General features: G+C 48.3%; 1 protein-coding gene across 4 annotated transcripts in view; it reads right to left on the reverse strand.

Annotated features, from left to right (window-relative positions):
• TPR (translocated promoter region, nuclear basket protein) overlaps window positions 1-25952 on the reverse strand; it is a 2097972-nt gene that overhangs the window by 1142266 nt on the left and 929754 nt on the right. For all 4 annotated transcript variants that reach the window (XM_069641376.1, XM_069641377.1, XM_069641375.1 and 1 more), the window contains exon 27: window positions 4501-4648. In XM_069641376.1, coding sequence (XP_069497477.1) covers window positions 4501-4648 — 148 coding nt within the window. The remainder of the gene's footprint in view (window positions 1-4500; window positions 4649-25952) is intronic.

Below are 25952 nucleotides of genomic sequence, written 5' to 3' on the forward strand. Positions count from 1 at the left end.
GACATGTTGAACTGTGTTATCTTGGTTAAACCTTGTGTTGAATGGGCTATGGGGTCTTTTACTCCATAGGGCCTCATGTATTTTTGTGATGTGGGTTACACAGCACCCTCTGTGCCGTGACCCAGGAGTGTCCTAGGGACTCCCCAACATAGACTCCATACCCTGGGACTGACTACTGTCTCCCAGGGCATGTAAAGTCACCAAAGACTTTGCTAGTCTTGAATCCTGAACAGAACCAGTACAAACCATCATATTGTGGACGTACTGGCTGGGGCAATTCGATTGCCCCAGGGTCTGTTAGTCGAGGGGGCACGTCTCCGTCCCCCCTGATCGAGTTTTGGCTGGTGGCAGTGGAAACTACTTTTTATATTCGACCGCGAATATTTCCCTATGGGATTTCCCATTGTTTTAGGCTAACACATTTAATTATTTATTTACGGTAGCCTTAAACATCCCGCCGGTTTATATATTTCTTTTTATAACTCCGGTTGGGACTTTTTGCCAAAACTTGATTCTAAAATGGCGTTGGTGTTCGCCTCTGTAACTCTGACCCAAAGTGGAGCCCTTTGTTCCACTTTTGGCGGGCTTCTCCACAGAAGCCCTCCAAAGTGGTGCCACTCTGTCTGGGGTACTTAGGAGGGGTGGAGGGGGATTTAGGCACCCTGGACTGAGTTACCTTGGTAACTCAAGTCGCACTCCGTCCTGATTGGCCCAAGTGGTGAGCCGCCCGGCTCACCACTTAGCATGTTTGAGTGACAGCTAGGCTGGGTGAATGGGGGCTTGCTGCATAAAAGCAGGGCTTTGGGGACTGGGACTTCAGAAGTCGCCACAGGACCAAGAATCCGACGAGGGAAGAGCTGAGCCGACCTGCTTCGACGACACCACCCGGTGGAGCCCTGCTGAACCGTCTCACCACTTTTTCCCGACGACCGAGGAGAACTCTTAACGGAGTGGCTCCTTCCCTTAACTGGTGGGGACAACCAGTTTTCGCCTTCTTTCCGTTCTTTGAGGTATCTCGTGGCCGCCTTGCCTGTGCCAAGCACCCCGGCAACCGGAATACCACACTTTACCCCCCTACCGCGAAAGTCGGTACCAACCCTTTAACCGGAGGACTCCGCGGCTGGTTTCTTCCCGGGCAGTGCAACGACCCTCCTCTTCTGCTCTTCAGCGAGAACTTCTTCTCCCCTGACCGACGTCGAGCCCTGCTGCCACTGCCTGGAACAACTGCCACCGCTGGAGGATCCTTTCCGCTTAAGGTACTGTGTTCCGCCTGGCTTCCCTTGCCACCGACTGTACGGGGTAGATTTAGTCCCCGGCTTTCGAACCTGGGAGTGCCTGGGACACTTTGGCTAAACTTTCTGAGCCACTCTAAAACTCTTTTTGACTCTTTGCAAGACTTGAATCTCTAACTAACAGTGTGATCTTGGGCACCTTTTCGCTCCGGCTACTCTAAGAGTGGGCCCTGCCTAGTGACTTTTGCTCACCTGTGACTTTGTGCTTCTTTAAGCCTATTGCAAGTGTTCTGGACCTTAGAGTGGTGTGTTTAACCTATTTCTGCTTTTTCTCTCCCTTTCTTGGAAACTACTAGAGTGTCATCTAACGTTAAGCACTCACCTCTGTTTTAATTAAGTGGTGTTAACCTAGAGTTGTCTAGATAGGAGAAAGGATTGAATTTACTTTCATTATAACTGTGTTGAAGTGTTTTTACCATATTCGTTGCTAGAGTGTTTTTACTTATGTGTGTTTTTAAATAAATAACAATATTCTTTTGAAACCAAGCTCTGGTCAGTGTTTGCTTGTGCTATTGTGTTTTGGTACATATTGTGTATACTTTGCATACTGCCTAACTCTTCTTGAGAGAAGTCTGACTGCTCAGCCACAGCTACCAGGTAAATCTGGGTGGTACAGACTGCTACCAAAGGGGTTTACTGCTCTACCTGTAGTCTTAAATCTTTTGCAGTGTTCCCCAAGGGAACTGCACAGGTTTCTGCCTAACAGGCTGCCAGAGGCGGGGCTTAGGTAGAGGGCAGTCATTGGCTGTGGTCAGTATGACAGAGATCAGTGATTGGTTACTACTACGAAAGACAGATCAGAAACAAAACTGATACTGATTTTTTCTTTACTGAGGATTCCCAGCCTGACGACGGGGAATATTCATGAGCATGTGAATCCATGCCAGACCCCATGCTGGAGAATGAGATTAAACCTGCATGGCAGCCACCCGCTGCTTAGTGCACCTCAGTGTTTAAAGCCAAATGTTTGCAGGACACGCATCTCTGTTTTAAGTGATCTCGGGAAAGACTTATTACACACTCAAGTGTCATTCCAGGGTCATTTTTTATTAAAGGAAGGAAGGAATTTAAAAAATGCACCCTTTCCATTTGTTTAAAGTACATTTAACAGCAGCCAGACTAATAGGAGTAGAAAAGAAAGTGAAGCATTTTCTAAGAAATTATTAAAAGGTCACAAACCCCACTCTCCCTACTGTAAGGGCTGACTGAGGCCCGGTGAAGGCCGCAGCCAGCAATCGAGTAGTGAATTAGTCGCCGAAGTCTTCAGATGAAGTGGACAACTTGTTCATGGAAACGTTAAAGAAGCGTCTATCAAAAGACGCAAGAAGATTATTGAAATGGCAAATATTAGTGTAGCAAAGCTGCAAATTCCACATGAAGCGACCAACCACTATGGCAGAAAAAAAAACAATTGACGGGACCTTGACGCGTGAACGAGCCTGAGCACAGTTCACACTAGAAAGTATCACAAACAAGCCCAGTCGATGTCACTTTTGAAACTTCGAAAACAAGAAGCAATACTCTGCACCTACCACTAGATGTTGGTGATCCACAAGCCCCAAAAATGGTTTTATAATATGTCTAGGGTTGTAAAAACAAGAGCTGATTTTGTTATAAACCATGAAAGTGTGAAATTGAAGTGAACAAAAATAATCATGTTCTTATCTTTACAGCTGAGCATCGCTATGTAGACATGGTATGGTGCTAAAAGTAGCAGTACTATTATTGTACTTTAATACGTTTTTGAGTACAAGATCTTAGTGATCAAAACTTGATTTGATTGCAACTATTTATGAAAATATTTTTGGTAAAAGATTTTGAACTGATATTAAGATTGAAAATGAACAGTATACTGCATCAACTATAGAGAATGAACATGTATGTATTAATATGTATAAGTTGAGCAAGGTTACCAGAAGGTATTAGACAGAATAGATTTCAAAATTATACGTTAAGATCTGAAATGATGGCTTTTTGAACAGGTTATATACAGACACCTTAGTCAGCAGTATGCAGAGGAACATGGCAGAAGCCATGTTTGAATTGAGTATTTTCCTGTTAGTCTACGGTATTGTATACATTTGAGATACTTGGATCCAAAATTTTGGTACATAAACCTACTTTTACTCATGTAATATAATACCAATAGTATCACTCCTTGAAAGGAATACCTAATCTATGAGACTTTATAATTTTGAACTAGAGCATGAGGCACAATGGGTATGGTAAACATTTGCTACATTCTTGCATGCCGGGCAACTATTAACAGAGTTGCAACAATGTTCACATTCTAGAGCAAAGATGATTTCAACTCTCAGTGCTTTGAAACCCCAAGTAAGTCCTGCTGACTATTACGTGTGCGTTATTTTAGTACCTTACTAATATACTGTGAGAATAACATGCCTTTATTCACAGGACAGATTAAGTTTATATTCTTCCCAGACTATGCAAATCAAGTAGCTACAACTAAATGAGACGTAGCTATCGCTATAGGGGTAAGAATCCGGATCCTCACTTAAGGAACATGTAATTAATGTAGACGTACTATACAAATTGGACACCAACCTTCTTCCAACACATTAATTAAATTTAGGATTAGCTTCAGAATTGACTAAAGGTGGATGGATCGTGAGAGGCCCAACACGGACAATCTATTTGTGTAGTTAAGTACAGTAGGATGCATAAAACAATTAATAGTCTTAAATCTCCAATTATATACACAAAAGTGTTCTCTCCTGAAGAGGAGTTTCTAACTCGAAACGTGTAGAGTCTTGATACCTGTATTCGAAGGAAGATTGTCATGGCGTGAAAAAGAGCCTAATGAAATATTTGTATAATTCATTGTTGTTGGACAACTATTTTCTGAAATCAAGGGAAATTATTTGAATTACTTAATTTTACTTTTGAGTGTTTTTTTCTAAGTACTGTGACATTATGTATTACAATGGTATGAACTATTGTATTGTCTGAAACTTGTTTCATATTAATAAAATACATTTAAACAGAACACTGTATTAGTCCTTTATTTGGACACATTTGAGTGCACAGGTCAGAACCTTGGGAAAGGCACAATTTTCAATCTGTAGTGTTTATTGCAACCTGGTACCAGGGGTTGCGTCTATACCCGTGCACCATAGAAAAAGATACTGTTATTAAAAGGATAACCTGACAAATTCAGGTAGTGTTCGCTTATTTGGGATTTACACACCTGAACCTTCTCACGCTCAGCATTGAGGCTGTCCTGCATTTCATGAAGCTCCCTTTCCATATGCTCAACTCGCTGTCGATGACGTAGGCTTTCTACTTGAGCCACCTCAAACCTGGATTCTGCAATTTCCTTTTCACGTCGCACAAACCTACACGGAAACACAAGGGTAGTTCATAAGAGGTCTGTAAGAAACTTAAATCTACACAAGGTAGTTGTACTCAGCCAGTGAAAACATTATTTATGATATGCTTCTGAAAACCTTCAAACACGTCATATTTTTTCATAGATATACTTATGCCAATTTTCTCCACTCGAGATATCAGATGAAAAATAATCAGATCAGGTTTCCTTATTTAATGCGCACAGATACCTATATATGGCATACATTACTCACCATAATTGTATTTCTGATGCTTGCATCTGCTTAGATTCACATGCTGTGCATAGGCCGACATCTAGTGGAAGTTGGAGTATTACAGTTTTCGCAATTCGAAAAGGGACGTCAACAGGGCATGTCAGTAATACTATCCCCAGTGTGACGGCCACTGAACCCATGGTCCTTCACGCGTCGAGGTCCCTCAGATTGTTTTGTTTCCGACATGAGGCAGCATGAAGTGTAGCGCGAGTACAGGCTTATCCAAACAGATCTGTATCGGACAAGTTCATAAAGCATCCATTCATCTTCTGTCCAGGGGAAGGAAGGGTGGGCGCATGTGAATCTAAGCAGATACAAGCATCCCTTCTGAGGCTTGTGGAATCTGCTTAGATCACATGCTGTGCATAGATTAGCGCACAGTGTTAGAAGGTGGTGGGTTGTGAGAAGGTTCATTGGCAAACGGATGTTTTAGAACCGCTTGTCCCACCTGTATATCTGCTTTCGAATGGGTGTCAATGCAGAAGTGCTGAGTGAAAGTGTGTATTGCGCTCCATGTAGCTGCTTTGCAAATGCTGTCTAGGGGGACATTTGCAATGAAAGCCAGAGTGGCTCCTGTACTCCTTGTGGAGTGAGCTCTTGGCGTGAAAGGCAGTGTCTTTTTGATCAAGACTAGCACAGTTGTATACATTTGACAATCCACCTGGAGATTGCATTCTTAGAAATGGGGTCTCCTTATCTGCCTGATGCCATCTGTTTTTCTTAGCAGTCTGGTCTTGTTTACACAGTAAAGGACCGCCTTCCTCACATCTAGAGAATGGAGTTTTACCTCAGCTGAGCTGGTGAGGTACTGGAAAAAAAGCCGGTAGCTCAAGGGACTGATTTACATGAAATTTAGAGCTGAACTTAGGGGAAAACCTAGGATGAGTGTGTAAAACCAGATTGTCCTTGTGTATGATAAATAAAGGATTCTGCACTGACAATGCTTGTAATTCACTAACTCTTCTTATGGAAGTAATAGCCTCTAAGAAGGCCGTCTTGTAGGTCAGGTGTTTAAGACTTGGACCTATGCATCGGCTCGAAGAGGTCCCCCATGAGTTTAGGGAGTACTACATTTAGATCCCATCCTGGCGCTGGGTTAGAAATGGGAGGGTGGAGTTCCTTTACTCCCTCCATGAATGCTTTAATGGCCGGTACCTTCCACCATAACACTTTATTGGAGGTGGTGTAAGCTGATAAAGCCGCAAGGTGTACCTTTATAGAGTTGAAGACTAAGCCTGAATCTAGCACGTGGAGAATAGAATTTAGAATGTGTGATGGACAACATTCTATGGGGTTTCTGTTTAGACTGGCACCAAACTACAAATAGCCAGCACTTGTCGAAATAGCAGTGCCTAGTGTTAGGTTTTCGTGCTTTCTTCAGGATATCCCTAAACCTCTGTGGAAGGTTAAGTTGTCCGAACTCTATAACCTCAGGAGCCATGCTGCCAAGTTGGAGTGAGTTTGCGGGTGCACTGTTAATCCACTGTGCTGAGAGAGAAAGTTGGTCTGGCACGGGAGCTTGATGGGAATCACACATTGCCAGTTTACACAGATGTGGATACAATGGCTGTATTGCCTGCATGGAAGCAACTAGGATGAGCGTCACTTGTTCCTTGTTCATGAGAGGAGTGGGTGAAAAAGCGTAAGCAAACCTCCCTGACCAGTTAATCCAAAGGGCATTCTGCCTGGAGCCTGGTTGTGGGAACCTGGATGCGAAGTCTGGGCATTGCTTATTTTCACTTGTAGCGAACAAGTCTAGCGTGGGGTAACCCCATTGAGAGAAGAGATGTTCTACGACCTATGTTTAGTTGCCATTCGTGTTCCTTTGGTAGAAGGATCTCTGCTTAGAGAGTCTGCTAACTTATTGCGTTCCCCTGGAACGTGTTGTGAGGATAGGAATATTTTCCGTTTGAGTGCCCATTTCCAAATCTGTGCCCCCCCCCCCCCTCGTTTGTTGATGTAGAACATACCTGTTGTGCTGTCTGTGGACTTTTAACAACTGATGTGTTGGCTGTATTTCGAATGCCTGCAGGGCCTTGAATACTGGCGGGAGTTCTAACAGGTTGATGTGGTTCTGCGCTGTGGCATGAGTCCACAGACCCTGAGCCGTGTGATAAAGGTGATGAGCCCCCCGCGCCCCAACCCTCAAGCGAGGCGTCTGTTGTGACTATTGCTTGCATCTCTAGATCGTGGAATGGCTTGCCCCTTAACAGATTCCCCTTGTCCACCAGCAAAGGTGTTAGGCAGAAACCTGTGCAGTTCCCTTAGGGACCACTGCAAAAGGCTTAAGACTACAGGTGGTTGGCAGTAAACCCAACTGGTAGCAGTCTGTACCACCCAGATTTACCTGGTAGCTATGGCTGAGTAGCCAGACTTCTCTCAAGAAGAGAGAGACAGTATATAGAGTATACAAGATGGGTACCAAAATACAGTAGCACAAGAAAACACTGACCAGAGCTTTTATGTAGAAGTATATAATTATTTATTTAAAAACACACTTGTAAATTACACTAGCACAAAAAGAGGTAAGTAAATTCAACACACAGTCACTATTATAGATATTCAACCCTGATTACTTAGACAAGTCTTAGAGAGAAACACCACTTATTTTCAGACAGAGGTGAGCGCTTAACCTAAAATGGCACTCTAATAAGTTATAAAAAAAAAAAGGAGAGGGGAAAAGGCGGAGTTATGAAAGCACACAATTTCAATACTTTCAAAGAACCACAGTGAGGCAGATTAGGCAAAGTCTACTGGAGAGCAAGGAAGTTCAAATGCCAGGCCCACTCTTCGAGAGAGCAAGCGAAATGTGACCAGGATCACACAGTGGGGTTATGTCCAAAGTGTCTTTGTAGATAGTTCAAAAAAAGAGGAGATCAAGTCAGGAAAAGTTAGCCAACAGGCCCCAGGCTAACCCAGGTTAGAAAGTCGATGATTTACTGTCACCCCGAACGATCTGTCGCAAGGGAAGCCAGGCGGGACACTACCTGAAATGGGAAGAACGCTCCAGCGGGGGCAGTTGTTCCTGGCAGCGGGTGCAAGTCAGTGTTTCGTCCAGAGGAAGAGGAGGACGTGGAGGAAAGCTGAAGGTCGTTGCACTGCCAGGGAAGAAACCAGCCGCAGAGTTCTCCGGTTAAAAGGTACTACCCTTTTATTCGCGGTAGTGGTAAACCGTGGTATCCCGGTTGCCGGGGTGCTTGGCACAGGCAAGGCGGCCACCAGATCCAGGAAGGCGAAAAGACGGCAAACTTGTTATCCCCACCAGTCAAAAGAAGAAGACTCTCTGGACTGGAGATCTGTCGTCGAGAAAAGTGGTGAGACGGTTCAGCAGGGATCCACCGGTGGTGTCGTCGTTGCAGGTCGGCTCGGCTTCTCCCTCCTCTGATTCTTTAGGTCCTGTGGCGACTTCTGAAGTTCCAGTCACCAAAGCCCTGCTTTTATGCAGAAAACCCCCATTCATCAGTCCTAAGCTGTCACTCAAACATGCTAATCACACTAGATTTGGACTCGAGTTGCCAAGGCAACTCAGTCCAGGGTGCCTAAACCCCCTCCCGCACCCCCTGTGGTACCCAGACAGAGTGGCACCACTTTTGGAGGCTTCTGTGGAGAAGCCCGCCAAAAAGTGGAACAAAGGGCTCTACTTGGGTTGGAGTCACAGAAGCGAACACAAACGCCATTTTGGAACTGAGTTTTGGCAAAAATTACCAACCGGGAGGCCACCAGGGGGTGCGGGCATGATGGCTGCCTGATCGTTCGGCTCCCCTGAAGCCCCGAGAGATTTGTGGAGTAAACTGCGATAAAAAGAACGTTATCCTCCTACAAAAGGTTGAAACCAGGTGGGGGAACTCCTGGGGATTCCGGCGATACCCTCCTGAGCTCTGGGGGTGCCCGGGTCCCCGAGATATTTGGCTTGGTGCCTCCGTGTTCCCCCTCCCCCTACAGGCCCGTGCCGCGCACGAGGTGAAGCTCCGTGGCCGGGACCACCCTCCCCACAGAAGGGCGCCGTGCCGGGATCAATCCAAGGAATCGAGACCCTGCGCCTCTGCCGGCATCGCTGAAAGCCCGTGGGAGCCCCTCGGAGACCGGAGCCCTCATCTGACGAGCCCACCCTAGGGTGCCGCGGCGGCAGTATTGGATGTTAGTGCGCCCCGGGCCTCCGCAGCCAGACCCCGGCCTGCCGCACACGCGTCTGTGTCTCTCGCCCAGACCCCTTCCTCTTCTCGCCCCCCCAGCGGTGGGGAACATCCTTGCAACTACCACCATAGGCCTCACCCCGGCTGCTGCTGTGACACAATCCTCTGAGGCCTACACCTAATAGGCCCGGGCCGACGCGGGAGTGCGCCCGGGCTCCTCTGCAAAGTCCAGGCTCACCACCCTACGCAGGGGCTTACCACTGGCCATCCACAGCGACTACTACCCCGGCGACCTCTGATCGCACCCACCGACCCCACGTCGGAGTAACCGTGAGTACTGGCTGTCGGGGGGGATGGGGTTGGGTCCCGACCTGCCCGTCCTAACCACCACACCTCATCGGAGTTAGTACGGAACCAGGGGGAGACCTCGAGGAACATTGGGGAACCACGAAGATCTAGAGGTGGAGACACCCCCATGAGTTGGAAAGAAACACTGGCAGGATACCAATTCACTCCCTGAAAACAAGAGATGGAGACCAACTCCCGACCTACGCCAACCCCCGACATGAACACCATGCAGAACATCCAGACAATCCTAGACGAAATCAGGGGTATGAGAACGGACATGGGAGCCAAGCTAGCTGACCTCACCACCAAGGTCTCCACGTTGGAGGACAGAATGGAGGGGGTAGAAAATAACCAGGCGTCCACCGTCTTCTTGGAGACCCAGATGGAGGCAAGGTTTAAAGAGCGGCAGCGGCGCGAGGGGGAACTCCGCCTCAAAGTGGATGACATGGAAAATCGTGAACAGAGAGGTAACCTGCGATTCTTCGGCCTGACGGAGGGGGAGACCCAGACCGGCCTGGAGGGTAAAGTGCAGGAGATCATTAGGATTGTCTTGGGAATTGACTCTGGGGAAACCATCCTGATTGATAGGTTTCATCGAGCTGGCATAGGCGGTAGGGGCCCACGCTCCGTGCTTGCGAAGTTCCACTATGTTAGGGAGAATTCTCTGTTTAGGCTGAATTTCCTAACCTAGTGAGTCCCCCAGCAGCTTTGCTGGATTTTTGGTGTTTATTTTTTTTCTCCTGCCAAGAGTGAGACTCTTTCACCCTCACTCTTGGGCATGATTTGAGTGTTTCTCTTTGGATCTAAATGTGTTTAATGGGTTATGGGGTCTTTTACTCCATAGGGCTTCATGTGTTTTTGTGATGTGTGTTACACAGCACCCTCAGTGCAGTGACACAGGGGTGTCATAGTGACCCCCCAGTATAGACTCCATACCCTGGGACTGACTACTGTCTCCCAGGGCATGTAAAGTCACCATTGAATTTACTAGTCAAATTCTTAACAGAACCAGTACAAACCATCATATTGTGGACGTACTGGCTGGGGCAATTCAATTGCCCCGGGGTCTGTTAGTCGAGGGGGTACATCTCCGTCCCCCCTGATCGAGTTTTGGCTGGTGGCAGTGGATACTACTTTTTATATTCAACCGCAAATATTTTCCTATGGGATTTCCCATTGTTTTCGGCTATCTTTAATTATTTACGGTAGCCTCGAACATACCGCCGGTTTATTTAATATTAATTCTGCCGTTGGTATTTTTTGCCAACACTTGATTCTAAAATGGCGTTTGTGTTCTCTTCTGTGACTCCAACCCAAGTCGAGCCCTTTGTTCCACTTTTTGGCGGGTTTCTCCACAGAAGCCCTCCAAAGTGGTGCCACTCTGTCTGGGGTACTTGGGAGGGGTGGAGGGGAATTTAGGCACCCTGGACTGAGTTGCCTAGGCAACTCAAGACGCACTCCGTCCTTATTGGCCCAAGTGGTGAGCCGGCTGGCTCACCACTTAGCATGTTTGAGTGACAGCTAGGCTGAGTGAATGGGGTTTGCTGCATAAAAGCAGGGCTTTGGGGACTGGAACTTCAGAAGTCGCCATAGGACCCAAGAATCCGACGAGAGAGAAGCTGAGCCAACCTGCCACGACACCACCACCGGTGGAGCCCTGCTGGACTGCCTCACCACTTTTCCCAACGACAGAGGAGAACTCCAGCCGGAGAGTCTTCTTCCTTTGACTGGTGGGGATAACCAGTTTCAACGTCTTTTCGCTTTCCCGACGTACCTCGTGGCCACCTTGCCCGTGCCAAGCACCCCAGCAATCGGGATACCACGTTTTACCACGACCGCGAAACAAAGATACCACCTTTAACCGGAAAACTCTGCGGCTGGTTTATTCCCTGGTAGTGCAACGACCTTCATCTTTCCTCCAAGTCGAAATCTTCTCTTCCCCTGGACGACGACGCAACTTGCACCCAATACCAGGAACAACTGCCACCGCTGGAGGATCCTTCCCAGTTAAGGTACTGTGCCCCGCCTGGCTTCCCTTGCTACCGACTGTACGGGGTAGATTTAGCACTCTGGTTTCGAACCTGGGTTAGTCTGGGACACCCTGGCTAAACTTTCTTAAAGCCTCTCTAAACCCTTTTTTGAACCCTCTGCAAGACTTTCTAAGCATAGTGTAACTGTGTGATCTTGGGCGCATTTGTGCTCGGCTCTCTCTAAGAGTGGGCCCAGCCTTTGGACTTTGGCTCACCAGTGACTTTGGCTCTTCTGCCTTGCTAACAGTGTTCCTGAATCTTGGAGTGGTGTACCTTTTCATATTCTGTCTTTTTCCCTCCCTTTCTCACAAACTTATTGGAGTGCAATTTAGTTAAGCGCTCACCTCTGTATGAAAATAAGTGGTGTTTTACTGTGACTTATCTAATAAGGAAAAAGGGGTGTATATATTACAATAGTAACTTTGTTTAGAATATTTTACAATAAGAGTGCTGGAGTGTTTCAAACTGTTTTTAAATAAATAATTATATACTTTGATACCAAAGCTCTGGTCAGTGTTTGCTTGTATTATTGTATCCGAGTGCCTATTGTGTATACTTTGCATACTGCCTAACTCTTCTTGAGGGAAGTCTGACTGCTCAGCCACAGCTACCAGGTAAATCTGGGTGGTACAGACTGCTACCAAGTGGGTTTACTGCCAAAACCTGTAGTCTTAAATCTTTTGCAGTGGTCCCTAAGGGAACTGCACAGGTTTCTGCCTAACACTATTACAGAGACAAAGCAAAAATACTTGAAAGAGCTAGAACTCTAAGCGAGATACAATACAACTCCAGGGGGGCAATCTACCAGTACCTATCCGCCCTCACGCTACAAATGAGGAAAAAATGCGGTCCGATCAGCAGGTGGCTGCAGGAGAAGGGGGTCCGGTACCGCTGGGGACACCCATTCTACCTATCCTTTGAATGGCAAGGGGAAAACTTTCAGCTCGTTACAGAAGAGGATATCCAGAGAGGCATCGACAAACTGATCGGGGTCCCCCCACCCCCGGGTCCTCGGGGGAGAACGGCAGATCCTCGGCCAGGGGAAACAAAGTGAAGGTCACCCGGAAATTCAGAAAAAACATGCACCCCTCGGAGGGAGGTGGAGGTCCCGCATGATTATCAGACAGAGGGGAAGTTTAAAAGGAATGCAGCGCTGATCTGTTGTCATCCACTCGCCCTCCGTGGCTGTTGGCGAATTGGGGAGAAACATTCGTTCCACTTCTGTTGATGCCAAGGCCCGTGCGATGGATCCGAACGATTAAGAGGGAAGGGGAGAAAGTTGAGAAATGTGATGTTAGTGTATTGAATTGTATGAGCCCATCCATGTTTGGGGGCGTGTTATGTTGTATTGTGATGTTGCCACGGTTGGCGAGGCTTATGCCGTAATTGATGGTTGAAGGTTTCGGGTCCCACCTGTCTGAAACACGGAGCGGTGGTGTTCTAGGTTGTCAGAAGGTGGCCAGGTGTGTCCCCCTTTGAAAACCTCCCGTGTCACATTGGAGGCTAGTTCACGGTGGGACCTCATGGGACACAAGACACGCAGCAGGAGTACAGGGGGCTGGGGAGGTCTGGTAGGAGGACTGGACCCAGACTAAAACTGTAAAATGTTCCTATAGGTATAACCTGGAGGGTACGATCCATACTTTCTCTCTCGGGGCCCAGGCAGCGGCCCTAGTGGTTCGTTGACTAAACCCGATGTATGTCGGGCGATGGAGACGAACGCCTACCAAAATGGGTAAGGGAACCGGGGAGGGGAAAGAAATAGGGAACGCCATGCCATGGTTCTGGGGTTCAAGTCTACGGATGGTAACAGGGGCACTCACTGAGGCTTTACAGGGCAAGGATAGCGACGACCATGGTTGAAGGACGGATCGGTACCCTCAACGAGAAAGGTCTCAACTCACAAAACAAGCAGTCTCTCACAAGCAACTTATTCCGCAAACAGAAATTACTGGCCTTCTTCCTACAAGAAACCCACTATAGAAGGGGGGCAGAGTCAACAAAGGAAAGGAGAGAGGTAGAAACTTCTGGGCCTCGCACAAATCCTCAAAGGAGGGAGTGGGTATCCTCTTGGGTAAATCGCTGCATCTCACTGATGTAGAGACAAAAAGGGCGCACCCGCGACCGATTATAGCCAAGATCCTCAACTTCCGGGACAGGGAAATAATATTGAGGTATTCCCGGGAAGGCGGAGTGATTAGAAAGCAAGACTCCACAATAGTCATGTATCCTGACTATACCCCTGCAGTACAACGCGCCAGGAACTCCTTTATTCCAGTGAAGGCGAGATTGCGGACACTTAATCTTAAATATATGTTGCTCTACCCATCTCGCCTCAAAGTCCTTTATAAAGGAAAAGCAGTTTTTTTAGAATCCCCAGCGGCAGCAAACATGTGGCTCGAGCACAACAATCTGGCGGATGACGAGGAACTTCCTAAAACGGACAAAAGATAATCAAGAAACCGGACTCACAAATACTGGCGTCAGATCCCACATTAAAGCACAATGCAGACTTCTAATTTGCACTTGGGATCACAACACACAGATAGCTGTATCGGACAGGAGCACCGGACACCACATGCGAACATGTTAATGGCCCACCCCTACGAGACATGTGCAGGTCATATTCCCGCACACTGCCCACGCCGGAAAGCCTGGAGAGGCTCAGAAAGCTTGGGAGCCCCTGAGCGTTGCACGTTCATTGCAACTGCTGGGGGCAGCTTGCAGTTACACAGTCCGAACTACTTGTTTGTTGGACTGTTAGTTAATAAAGTTGACTGTTTAAGCTGCGTTTGTTGCCGCAGCAGTTTCGGTTTGACACTACAGTCTTCATACAGAACGAGGAACAAGGAATGGTGGCCAATAAATCGAAGACGCAAGAAAAGAGGTGAGAGGGCGAGAGTCAAACAGAGCCCCTGGGGTGGGCGCCCTATGCATGGCAATGCAACTTAGAATACTAACTTGGAATGTGAGGGTTGGGGTCCTATCTGCGCCGGAACAGGATCAGGTCCTATCTTCGCAGGAAGAAAGTAGACATTGCAATGCTCCAAGAGACTCACCTCACAGTGGAGGACCAGTCAAGGCTACAGGAGCACTGGTGAGGTCAGGGACAGGGGGCCCCGTATTCCAAATTTGCTAGGGGAGTGTATAATTGGATTAACCCTGAGGTGCCCTTCCATGTGTTAGGGACTGAAGCAGACACGGAGGGGAGGTATTTGATACTGTGGGGAGTGCTTGAGCAAGTAGAAATCTGCCTAGTCAACACATACTTCCCAAACCATGGAATTCCGTCCTACCTTGCTAGGCTGCAGATGAAACTGGCGTGACACAGACAGCCTTTACATATGGGGTGGGGATCTCAACTGTGTGAGGAATGGGAACCTAGATAGGTCTGAACCCCCGCTGGTGCAAACCGATAGGACCTCAAAGGTGCTGAACAACCTGCTGGAACAACTAGACCTTGCAGATGTCTAGAGGGAACACCACCCCACAGACAGGGGATACTCATATTACTCCTCCCCACACAACCTCCATACGAGAATTGATTACATGTTTATAGACAAAACGCACCTAGCTCAGGTAGAATCGATACAATACTTGGGCAGATCGATCTCGGACCACTCTCCCCTGTTAATGAACTGGGCTCTGAAGGGCTCTAGACCCCCTATCCCGTTATGGCGAATGCCCACGGAGGCTCTGAAGGACCCAATATTTAAAGAGGAGCTGGGAGAAAAACTGATAGAGTGTCTCTAATAACAGTGGCAGTGTGGAGCGCTGGAGCACGGTATGGGAGGCCCTGAAGGTGGTAACGAGGGGAGAAGTTATTGCCGGGACAGCGGGAGTCAGGAAAATGCTGAGGAGGGAACTGGAGGAGAGGGAGGAGGAAATAAGGCTGGGAGAAGCCAATAGCTCCGGAACTAGAGAGGAGGAGGAGCTTTTGCAGGAGGCACGGACGAATTGTCACCAGGCGTGGGTATGGCTAGCAAAATTTGACTACGCAACACGTACCACCAGAGCACACATAAATGGGGACAAACCAGGTAGGCTACTGGCATGGCTATGTAGGCGAGAGCACCCAAAACACCCAGTGACCGCGATAAGAGATACGAAAGGAGAAATAAGAACAACCAGCACTCGATAAACACCACATTTGCTGACTTCTACTCCACACTGTACGCACATGACACCCAAGTACTGCTGACAGACATACAAGACACTCTAGAAGAGATAGGACTCCCCAGGCTGAATGACCAACAACAAGACTCATTAGAAGAGGCTTACACCTGAGGACATTACAGACGCTATTAGATCCCTGTCCACATGCAAGACCCCAGGAACGGACAGGTTCCCCCCCGGAGTTCTACAAAGCATACGAGACGACACTAGCCCCACTATTACATGAGGTATATCAGGAAGCCTACGGGACGGGAACCCTACCCAAGACCATGAGAGAGACGCTAATAGTCCCGATACCCAAACATCACAAACCAACTGAAGAATGCGACTCTTACCAACCAATAGCTATGCTAAATTATGTCAGTAAGATACTGACCACCATCCTGGCCAAGAAATTGTCCAAAGTGATGGGAAGTCTGGTTCAAGAGGATCAGAATGGCTTTGTCCCTGGTCGCAACACAACTGCCAATCTGAGAAGACTACAGCACATTATAGCACACACTGAGGGAGGCCAGGAGCATATGGCAGTGTTGTCATTAGACGCCATAAAGGCATTCGACTCCATCTACTGGGAGTGGCTGATAGAGGTGCTAAGGGAGTTCGGATTCGGGGAAGGATTTGTGCGCTGGATCAAGATACTGTACAATGATCCAACAGCCAGAGTAAAGACGGGCAAATGGGTATCAAGAGCCTGGAACATACAAAGAGGCACCAGACAGGGCTGTCCCCTTTCGCCCATGCTCTATATTTTGGGGCTGGAGCCAATCGCAATCTATATAAGGAAGCAATTTTGGGACGCTGGAATACGAGTGGGTAGGGGGCACCACGTTATCTCACTATATGCAGATAATGTCCTGATCTACCTGACAGACCCAAAAAACAATGCCCCTACAATCTTGGAAGTGCTAGACAACTTTGCTCGTTACTCTGGGATACACTTTAGCAGACAAAAATCTTGCATGTTCCCACTGGCGGGCTTGAGGGGGGTGGGAGTAGACTACCTACCGCAGGTTGGGGTGAAGTGGCAACCGGATATGTTCAAATACCTGGGGGTCAGGATCAGACATACATCTGAACTCACGCACGAACAGAACACACTGTCGGTAACTCAAGGGCTCCACAACTCAATGAAATTTTGGTCTAGGCTACCACACTCAATGATGGGAAGGGCATCAATAACAAAAATGATCATACTGCCGCCACGATACCCATACTTCTTCCATACTTCTTCTTCCATTTGTCACTACATCAGACCACCCTTCTTCTGAAAACTAGAAGCCTAGATTAGAGACTTCATATGGGGAAAGGCACGTCACAGACTGGCACTGAATATTCTGACCCTTCCGTATGATGCAGGGGGCATACAGCTCCCGGACTTTGAAAGGTACTATCTGGCAGCCCAACTTAGTCATGTTACCAAATGGCTGTCGGATGAGGTCACCAATGAAACCGGCCTACTGAGTGATCTCGTCAAACCCATATACCTCAAAGAAATAATATGGGCGCCTCGGGATCAAGCCGATAGAGCCCCAACACTAGCCAAACTGGGCAGACAAGTATGGGAAAGAGTTAAAACCACACACTCGAGGAACCCTTACTCCCCGGAAATTCCATTGATGGCAGACATGAGAACGACACCAGCTGATGTTAACACTTAGGCAATGGGAGGGACTGGGTATATACGCCTGGGGTGACATGTACGAGGATGGGGAATTCAGAGAGCTGAAATCACTGCATGAGATAGAGGGCCTACCTACGGGGCAATATTTATGGTACGGGAAACTTAAACATGAGGCTAGGGTGAGATGGAACGACTGGCCAGAGGAACCAATAATGACCCCCTTAGTGACAGATGTATAACCTGAGCGACGGGTGAGGCCAGTGTCGAGAATCTACGCGCAGCTAAACGATAGGCCCCAACCCCCTGTGGTGCCACACTAAGGGCCAAATGGGAAACGGACACTGGCGAGGAGATCTCAGACAATGATTGGGGGAGAGCACTGAAATACCCAAAGGCAGTGTCCAGAAATGCCAGGTTCAGGCTAATCCAAATAAACGTCCTATATAGAACGTATATGACCCCAAAAAGGGTAGCAAGCTTCAAACGACAAGCAGAGGCGCACTGCCCATGGTGCACTAACGACAAAGCAGGCCTAATACACATGTTCTGGGGGCGTGCAAAAGTGGGCACCCTTTGGGCCAACATCAAACAGGCATGCAAGAAAGGCAGAGTAAGCAGATATGAGTGGACAATGAAGGAATGTCTGCTGGGCATGTACCCCAGGTTAAGCAAAAAAAAACACATTGTACGGGTGATGGACATGGCATGCATACTGGCAAAAAGGGAGATAGCAATGTCGTGGAAGTCAAAAAAAGGCCCACAATACATGAGATGGAAGAGGGAAATGGAGCGATGGACGGCCTCAGAAACAGAAGCATGGGGTATAGGGATCGCCGGGGGTGAGGGCGATACGAACGCTAAATTTGATGCATGGAAAGCCGTGGTGAGAGACCTGTTCCTACCCTCTGATGACATGCCCCCGTGAACCAATTGGCGGGATAAGTAGCACACAGCCACAAGAAGCGCAGGGCTCATAGTGAAGTAAAGAGGGAGACGCGACACAAAGGGGAAGAAAGTCAACCCCACCCGTCCCCCTCAGAAAAAGACATGGACAGGCCACCAATTGGATTCAAGGCAACGTAGCCACTACAATCGTTCAACATGAAGACAGTTCAAGTTTGTTAAATGTTTTTGTTTTGTTTAGTTTGTTTCTTTTCAGGAACCAATCGAATATGTTTTGAAATTGTAAAATGGTGCAAGAAATCATTAAAGGGGGAGATTGACACTGATGTAATGCCAACTTCAAAATGCCAATAAAAATATTTTGAAATAAAAGTAGAGACAAAAAGGGACTTTGGAGGTAGATTTCTTGCGATCAAGGGGTCAGCCCAGGGCACACGAGTCACACTTGCCACCCTGTACGCGCCCAACGCAGACCAAGTCAAGTTTATCCACAGGGTTCTTGGGTTCATGGACAGGTGGGCCGAGGGAGCCACAATCCTGGGCGGAGACTTCAATCTCATTACAGACCCCCATCTTGACTGGTGGTCGGCCAAAGGGATGGGACCAAAAACCCCCACAAAAGACAATCTCGCCCTAAGGGACCTCCTACAAGAGTACTAATGGGTTGATGTATGGTGCAAATGCTGGCAAACCCCCGGGGGCTAAACGTTCTTCTCCCCTCCCCACCAAACATTTACCAGAATTGATTTGCTGCTGGTGTCGGAGGAGGGAGGGGGAGAGGTTGGAAACCCTACGGTTGAATCTGTGACCTGGTCGGATCATGAACTCCTTGTTATGGAATGGTGGCTGCAAGCCGCCGTGAAATCACGTACGTGGCGCTGTAACGACACCCTCATGAGGGACCAGGTGTTTAGGGAATTCCTTAAGAACGAAATAGAAGCCTTCTTATCAAATGACACAAGGGAAGTCCCAATGGTTACAGTTTGGGAGGCAGCGAAGGCCACCTTCAGGGGCCTCCTCATCGCAGAGGGTTCGAGCAAGAAGCGAGAGAGGGCCCTGATAGAATCCAGAAAGACCTACGGGCCATGAGGGCACAGCTCACCAAGGGAAACCGACCACGAAAACCTCCTGAGTGAAATGAGAGAGAAGAGACAAGCTCTGCATACAATCCTGTTTGGAGAGGTAGTTCAAAAAATGATACACGAAGCAGAGATACTATGAGAGGGGCGATAGGGTTGGAACTCTTCTGGCACATAGGCTGAGGGGAAACAGGGCGGGCAGACACATAGAAAAGGTCAAGGATGGGGCGGGTAACACCCAGACAAGAACTGAACACATAGCCGAATCATTTGTGGCCTTCTATAAGGCCCTTTACACCAAACAAGGGGGTGAATCACGGGATGAAATTCGAAAATATCTTGAAGACTACCCCCTACCCAAGCTCACAGACCTAGAGAGGGAGACTCTAGACAAGGAGATCACAGGGAAGGAGGTGGAAGAGGCCATCAAAAAGCTCAAAACAGGCAAGACCCCGGGAGAGGATGGGTACACAGCGGATTTCTATGAACAATTTCAGTCCGAACTAACCCAACCACTGACCAAATTATTTAACCAAATCAAAACCTTAGAAACCATTCCACCGACATTCCTGCAGGCCATAATCACAGTCATCCCTAAGCCGGGCAGAGAGCCAGCGGTGTGTGGCTCATACAGGCCCATCTCGCTTCTGAACACAGATGTCAAGATCTTCACTAGGATCCTGGCGACACGTCTAGAAAGGAGTCTCCCCCGACTGATCCATCCCGATCAGGTGGGCTTCATAGTAAATAGAAGCAGAAGACAGCATGTGCAAAACCCGGCACATACTGAGCTCAAATGGAGTGAAATCCGACGGTGCTCTTCTCTTGTCTTTAGACGCGGAGAAGGCGTTTGACAGGGTGACCTGGGCCTTCATGGAGGGGGTTCTGTCGTCCTTGGGGATGGGACCCAGGTGGCAGGGATGGATGACGGCCTTTACTCCCGCCAAAGTTGGTCAATGGAGGAGTGTCGTAAATCCTTTCCTTTAGAGAGGCACAAGACAGGGATGCCCACTGTCTCCCCTCATCCGCCCTGGTGATGGAACCCTGGGCCATAGCAATCAGGACTAACGATCAGATCCAGGGTGTCAAAATAGGGGGAACCGACTACAAAATAACCCTGTTTGCCGATGAGGTCCTCCTGTACCTCTCTAAGCCATCCCAATCAGTTCCAGAGGTGTTGGATAGTCTGGGGCGATATGGTTCCCTGGCAGGCTATAAGGTCAACAGACAAATCAGTGGCCTTCCCGGCAGGCCAGCTCAATGAGACAGAGGGACAATACATCGATAATCTCCCGTTTTGTAAACAGAGGGACACTCCACCTAGAAGATCTCTTTAAAGTAAACTACCCGCCCCTATGGAGGTCAATCAAACACAACCTGGGACGCTGGTCAAAATCCGGCCTCTCATGGATGGCTCGGCTCAATTCCATCAAAATGGTAATCCTCCCCAAATTCTTATATCTGTTTCAAATGCTGCCAACCCAGATACCAAACTCATTTCGCCTAGAGATCAAGCGGGCCCTTCTCCGCTATCGATGGGCCGGTAAATCCCACAGGATTGCTTATGACACTCTCACTAGACCCAAAGATGAGGGTGGAGTTAATTTCCCAGATCTAAGCACTTAATATAAGGCGTCACAATTGCGCATCCTTGTTGATCATCTGACGACTGGCCCAAAGAAACAATGGGTAACACTGGATAACACACTCTTCTCGCCGGTCACATTGGACGAGTGGCTATGGGTCCCCAAGACATCTATTCCGAAAAGAGTTCTAAAACATCCAGTGTTGGGAGTTCTGTGGTCTATTTGGAAGGAAGGGGGTTACCCAAGATGGCTCACGACGTGGACCTCACCTTTGAGCTGCATCTGGGCTCCGCCACTTTGGGAAGGGATCAACAAACCACTAGCCTTCCAGCAATGGTACGAGGTGGGCCTTTGTAGGGCCGGACAGCTCTGGGTGGACGGGGCGTTTATATCTCTAGGTGACCTGAAGGATGCCCTAGGCCTCACTAACCTCTCCCCCTTTCGATACCTAAAGCTTAAGGGTGCCCTTACCGAGACCAGATGGGGGGATACACTCAGGCGGGACCTAACCGACTTTGAGAAGTTCCTCATAACACACAAAGGTACCAAGGGGGTGATATTGCGGCTCTATAGCTTTTTGTTCTCTACCCCACAGGACCCCCACCCCCCCATCTTCCCAGGTACAATGGGGGAAGGACTTAGGCACCCCCATAACGGAAAAAAGATGGACCAAGATCTGTAGGCAGGCACACAGTTCCACAACTGCACCCCAATACCGCCACCAGGGCCTGTAGTTGATACAGATGGCACTACCCCCCCACAGAGGATAGCCAGAATGAGAAAAGGCTTTGACCCCCACTGCTGGAAATGCCACGTCGAAAAGGGGGATTATGTCCATATGTGGTGGAAGTGCCAGGTGGCACAGACCTACTGGAGTGAGGTCCTGTCATGGATAAGAGGAGTGGACGGAATGGTGAGAATTCTGTCCCCCCTGGCTGGTGTTCGGCATCAAGGTTGAGGGTGGCCTCAAGGTGAAACACGACCATATGTTGCAGGTCATGCTAATCGCGGCTAGATGCTGCTGGGCCCAAAAATGGAAATCACCCCGACCTCCCGGGAAAGGGGAGTGGGTAGCGAAAACACGCGCAATCTATGATATGGAGTATCTTACCCACCTGATTGATGAATCCAAATTAACATCAAGGCCCTATGGCTGCCATTTTTTGATAAATATGGACAAATAGTCTGAGGCATAAGTAATCAGCTCAGACAATCCTCTCGATGGGAACAATACTATCGGAGAGTCCCCCTAGAGTGAGAAGAGATCGACTGGTACAGGAAATGTGACTTTTATATGTTGGCCCTTGTTTTTTTTAGCACCATCTTTCTTTCAGAGGCAACCCTATGCTCGCATTACATCTTCAGATGATGTGCTGGACCCTGTTATCGACCATTAACCATGGCATGGGATTAGGGGTGGGGGGGGGGCGGGTAAAAGTTGTGACCTCACTTTGATATATACCAATGTTTACATTATTTTTTGAATTATGTCATAATTGTAAAACTCCAATACAACCAAATTTTCAACAAAAAAAAATACCAACCGGTGAATTTATATTAATTTAATAAGCCGGCGGTATGTTCGAGGCTATATTAAAAAGTGGTAGCCTCGAACAATGGGAAAATCCCATAGGAATATATTCACGGTCGAATTTAAAAAGTAGTATCCACTGCCACCAGCCAAAACTCGGTCGGGGGGGGACTGGACAGTGCCCCCTCGAACAACAGACCCCGAGGCAATCGAATTGCCCCAACCACAATATGATGGTTTGTACTGGTTCTGTTCATAATTCAAGACTAGTAAAGCCAATGGTGACTTTACATGCCCTGGGAGACAGTATTCAGTCCCAGGGTATGGAGTCTATGTTTGGGGGTCACAGGGACACCTGTGGGTTACTGCACGGAGGGTGCTGTGTAACCCACATACCAAAAACACATGAAGCCCTAAGGGGTAAAGGACCCCATAGCCCATAAAACGCATACAAAGTCAAAGGAACACCTCAAATCATGTCTAAGAGTGCGAGTAAGAGAGTCTCACTCTTAGCAGGAGAAAAAAATAAACCCCAAAAATCCAGCAAAGCTGCTGAGGGACTCACTAGGTTTGGGAAATTAGCCTTTACAGAGAATTCTCCCTAACAAAAGGTTATGTTCTAGTGCTGGCGAAACGACCACTAGATCGTCCCACTGTCCGCTCGCCTGAGACCACTGTTTTCGCCAACCACTCCTGCAAGGGATGCATGCGCAGGCGTGCGTGCGGCACCAGGTAAATGCAAGATGCCATCATGACTAGCAATCGCATAGCTTTGCGTATGCGTATCGGGCAACTGGCCTGATCATGTGGTATCTGCAGCAACATATTTTTGACTATTTCTCCTGAGGGGAAGAGTAAAGCCTCCCTTGTGTTTATTACAGCTCCTAGGAACTCTTATTGTGCTTGGCACTAGGCTTGATTTGTTCTCGTTTATTGAGAAGCCCAATTTAAAGAGAAGATTTATCGTCGTTTGAATGTGTGTCCTGCAAATTTGGGGGTTTTCCCCTGTAATCAGCCAGATGTCCAAGTAAGGGTACACTGGGATGGACTCCCTGAGCAGGTGCGCTGCCACCAGCACCAGTACCTTTGTGAATATCCTTTGAGCAGAAGCTATGCCGAAGGGTAGCAAATGGGAAGGGCTGGTTTGCTATTTTGAATCGCAAGAATTTTCTGTGCGCTGGGAACATTGAAATTTGAAAAGAAGCATCTTTCAAATCCAAGGTTGCCATGTAGTCCCCCAGCTTTAGCTGAGGGATTACTTCTTGTAGCGTAGTCATGCAGAATTTTTGGAGCTGGACATTTGTTTGCAGGGCGTAGGTCTAATAATGGGCACTTTGTAAGCTCTTTCTTTGGCACAAGGAAGGAGCTTGAATAAATATCCTGGTTTACCTGGTTCGCTGGGGTGACTTCTATGGTGTCCTTTAGGAGCAGTGTTGCAATCTCCTCGAGAAGGAGGAGTTCTTCCTTCAAGTGTGTCTTCTGGCGCGGGGCATGGTTCCAGGGTCACTGGATTAGTTCCACACATTAACCGCCCGCCGCGGTGGATAGCACCCATTTGTCTGAGGGGACTCCCCCACCCCCACCCTCACCCCCTTCCTCCCTCTCTGCTTGGGAGAAGTTTGAAACACACCCTCCTACTGGAGAGGCATGGGAAGGCACCTGAAGCGGGTAGTCACTGTTTGAGAATTTGCACCACCTCTAGAAGTAGAGGACCTGCCCCGGCCATGAGATCGGCGTTGTCCACTCTGGTAACCTTGTGAGGCCTGACCTCGATTGTTACTCCAGGGTGCCCCTTGATTTTGACCATACCCTGCAGTCCTCTGGGAGTTTCGTCCTCTGACGTTACGAAAATTACTGTTCCCTCTTTGGCCCGAGGGTTTATATGCAAGTTGTACTAAGGACTTCAGAGTATCGCATTCGTCCTTTGCCGACTTTAGTGCATCCTGGACAGCCTTTCCAAAGAGGACGTTGGACTCGACAGGCATATTTAATAGTTGCAAGAGTTGCCTGCGTGAATCCGGATTGGCAAAGCCAAGCATGGCGCTTAATACCAATACCTTCTGCAATAATTCTTCCCGCATTATCAGGGGCGTCTAAATTATTCTTTATAATGCAGCTAGAGACAGCTCTGCCCTCTGCTGCTACCTGGGTCAACTGTGTTCTTAGGGGCTCCGGGGCTGATGGTAGTGCGGACACCACATCCCATTTATGACAATTGTAGCTAGACAAGAGCTGAGTAGTATCTACAGCATCATCTGTCTGTCTCAGATCAACGTAGGGAGGGTCAACCTGAGATGGAATCTCCAGGGTGTCTGGACGTGACCTCTTAGAGGGAAGTTGAGTAGTAGGGGCATGTACAGTGGCTGGAGAGCCAAAAGACAGCTGTTGGAGGAGTGTTTCGGATGCTTTGGAAGGCTTATGGGTTTTTCTCAAAAAAGTTCCCAATAAAGGTCATCCTCCTCATGACCCCATCTAGGTCTTCACATGTCCATTGGGCTGAGCTCGTAATAGACATAGGGCCTAGTGTGGAAGCATGAGGGGTCACAGAGCCTACTAAGGAGTCCTCTTGAAGAGAACTCTTGTGAGGCTGGGAATCCCCATCTTTAGATGTGGAAAGTGACCTAACCTTATGAGACATCTTGGAAGAGTGTTTCGAATACTCCTTCCCCTTCAAAAGGTTCTTCGGGACATGTTTTTTCACTAAGTGGGCTTGTCCCGAAGGCCTTAACTGATTTCGACGAAGGATGTCGAACCCCAGCCGTGGAGTGGACCGACGCCTCGTCAGCCGACGTTCGGGTGTGGATTTAGTGACGTCTGTGCTGCGTTTCGACAGTCGGGGTCTGTCATGTGACGATCAGGACCTAGAGTGCCAAGGGGACAGAACTTGCGGACCTCTCCCTAGACGTCGCGTGGCCTTTAGTAGCCAACAGCGTTTAGTCTCAGCCCTTGGGTAAGTGTTTGGAGTAAGTAGGGGTTGCGAGTGGCGGTACCGCCGGGGTCGTCTCTGTAACAGGGCCGCTGGCCTGTCGTGTGGGGTCGGGCCTGCGCTTGGCACACTAACGTCTCCCCTTCGCCTTCCGAAATGGAGGCTTCTCTGCCATTGCTGAAAGTCCCAACGACGTCCATGGTGGCTTCGGCCTGCAAGGCGTGGTGGGCCCAGCATTTTGTTTTACAGTCCTTCAACATTTTCAGTTTAAGAGCCTGCAGACTGAACAGTTCTCCTCAACGTGATCTCGTGGGAGACAGATTGGACACCAGGTGCTTATCAAACCACAGGAATTTTTTCTTGCAACTCGGGCACAACTTAAAAGGGGTTCTATCCATGATAACATGCAATGGCAGCTGGGCGAATAATGTAGGAAAAGGAACAAGTTACTTAACTGTAACTGTTTTCCAGCATGGGTCTGGCATGGATTCACATGCTCATGAATATATACCCCGTCGTCAGGCTGGGAATCCTCGGTAAAGAAAAAATCACCATCAGTTTTGTTTCTGATCTGTCTTTCTTAGTAGTAACCAATCACTGGTCTCTGGGTCATACTGCCTCAGCCAATGACTGCCCTCTCCCTAAGCCCCGCCCCAGGCAACCATCCTCAGATTTGGTAGCACGTGAAGTTGCAGTATGACCAA

This window comes from Ambystoma mexicanum, chromosome 1q, assembly GCF_040938575.1.
Source record: "Ambystoma mexicanum isolate Mex_15411 chromosome 1q, UKY_AmexF1_1, whole genome shotgun sequence".
Lineage (NCBI taxonomy): Eukaryota > Metazoa > Chordata > Amphibia > Caudata > Ambystomatidae > Ambystoma > Ambystoma mexicanum.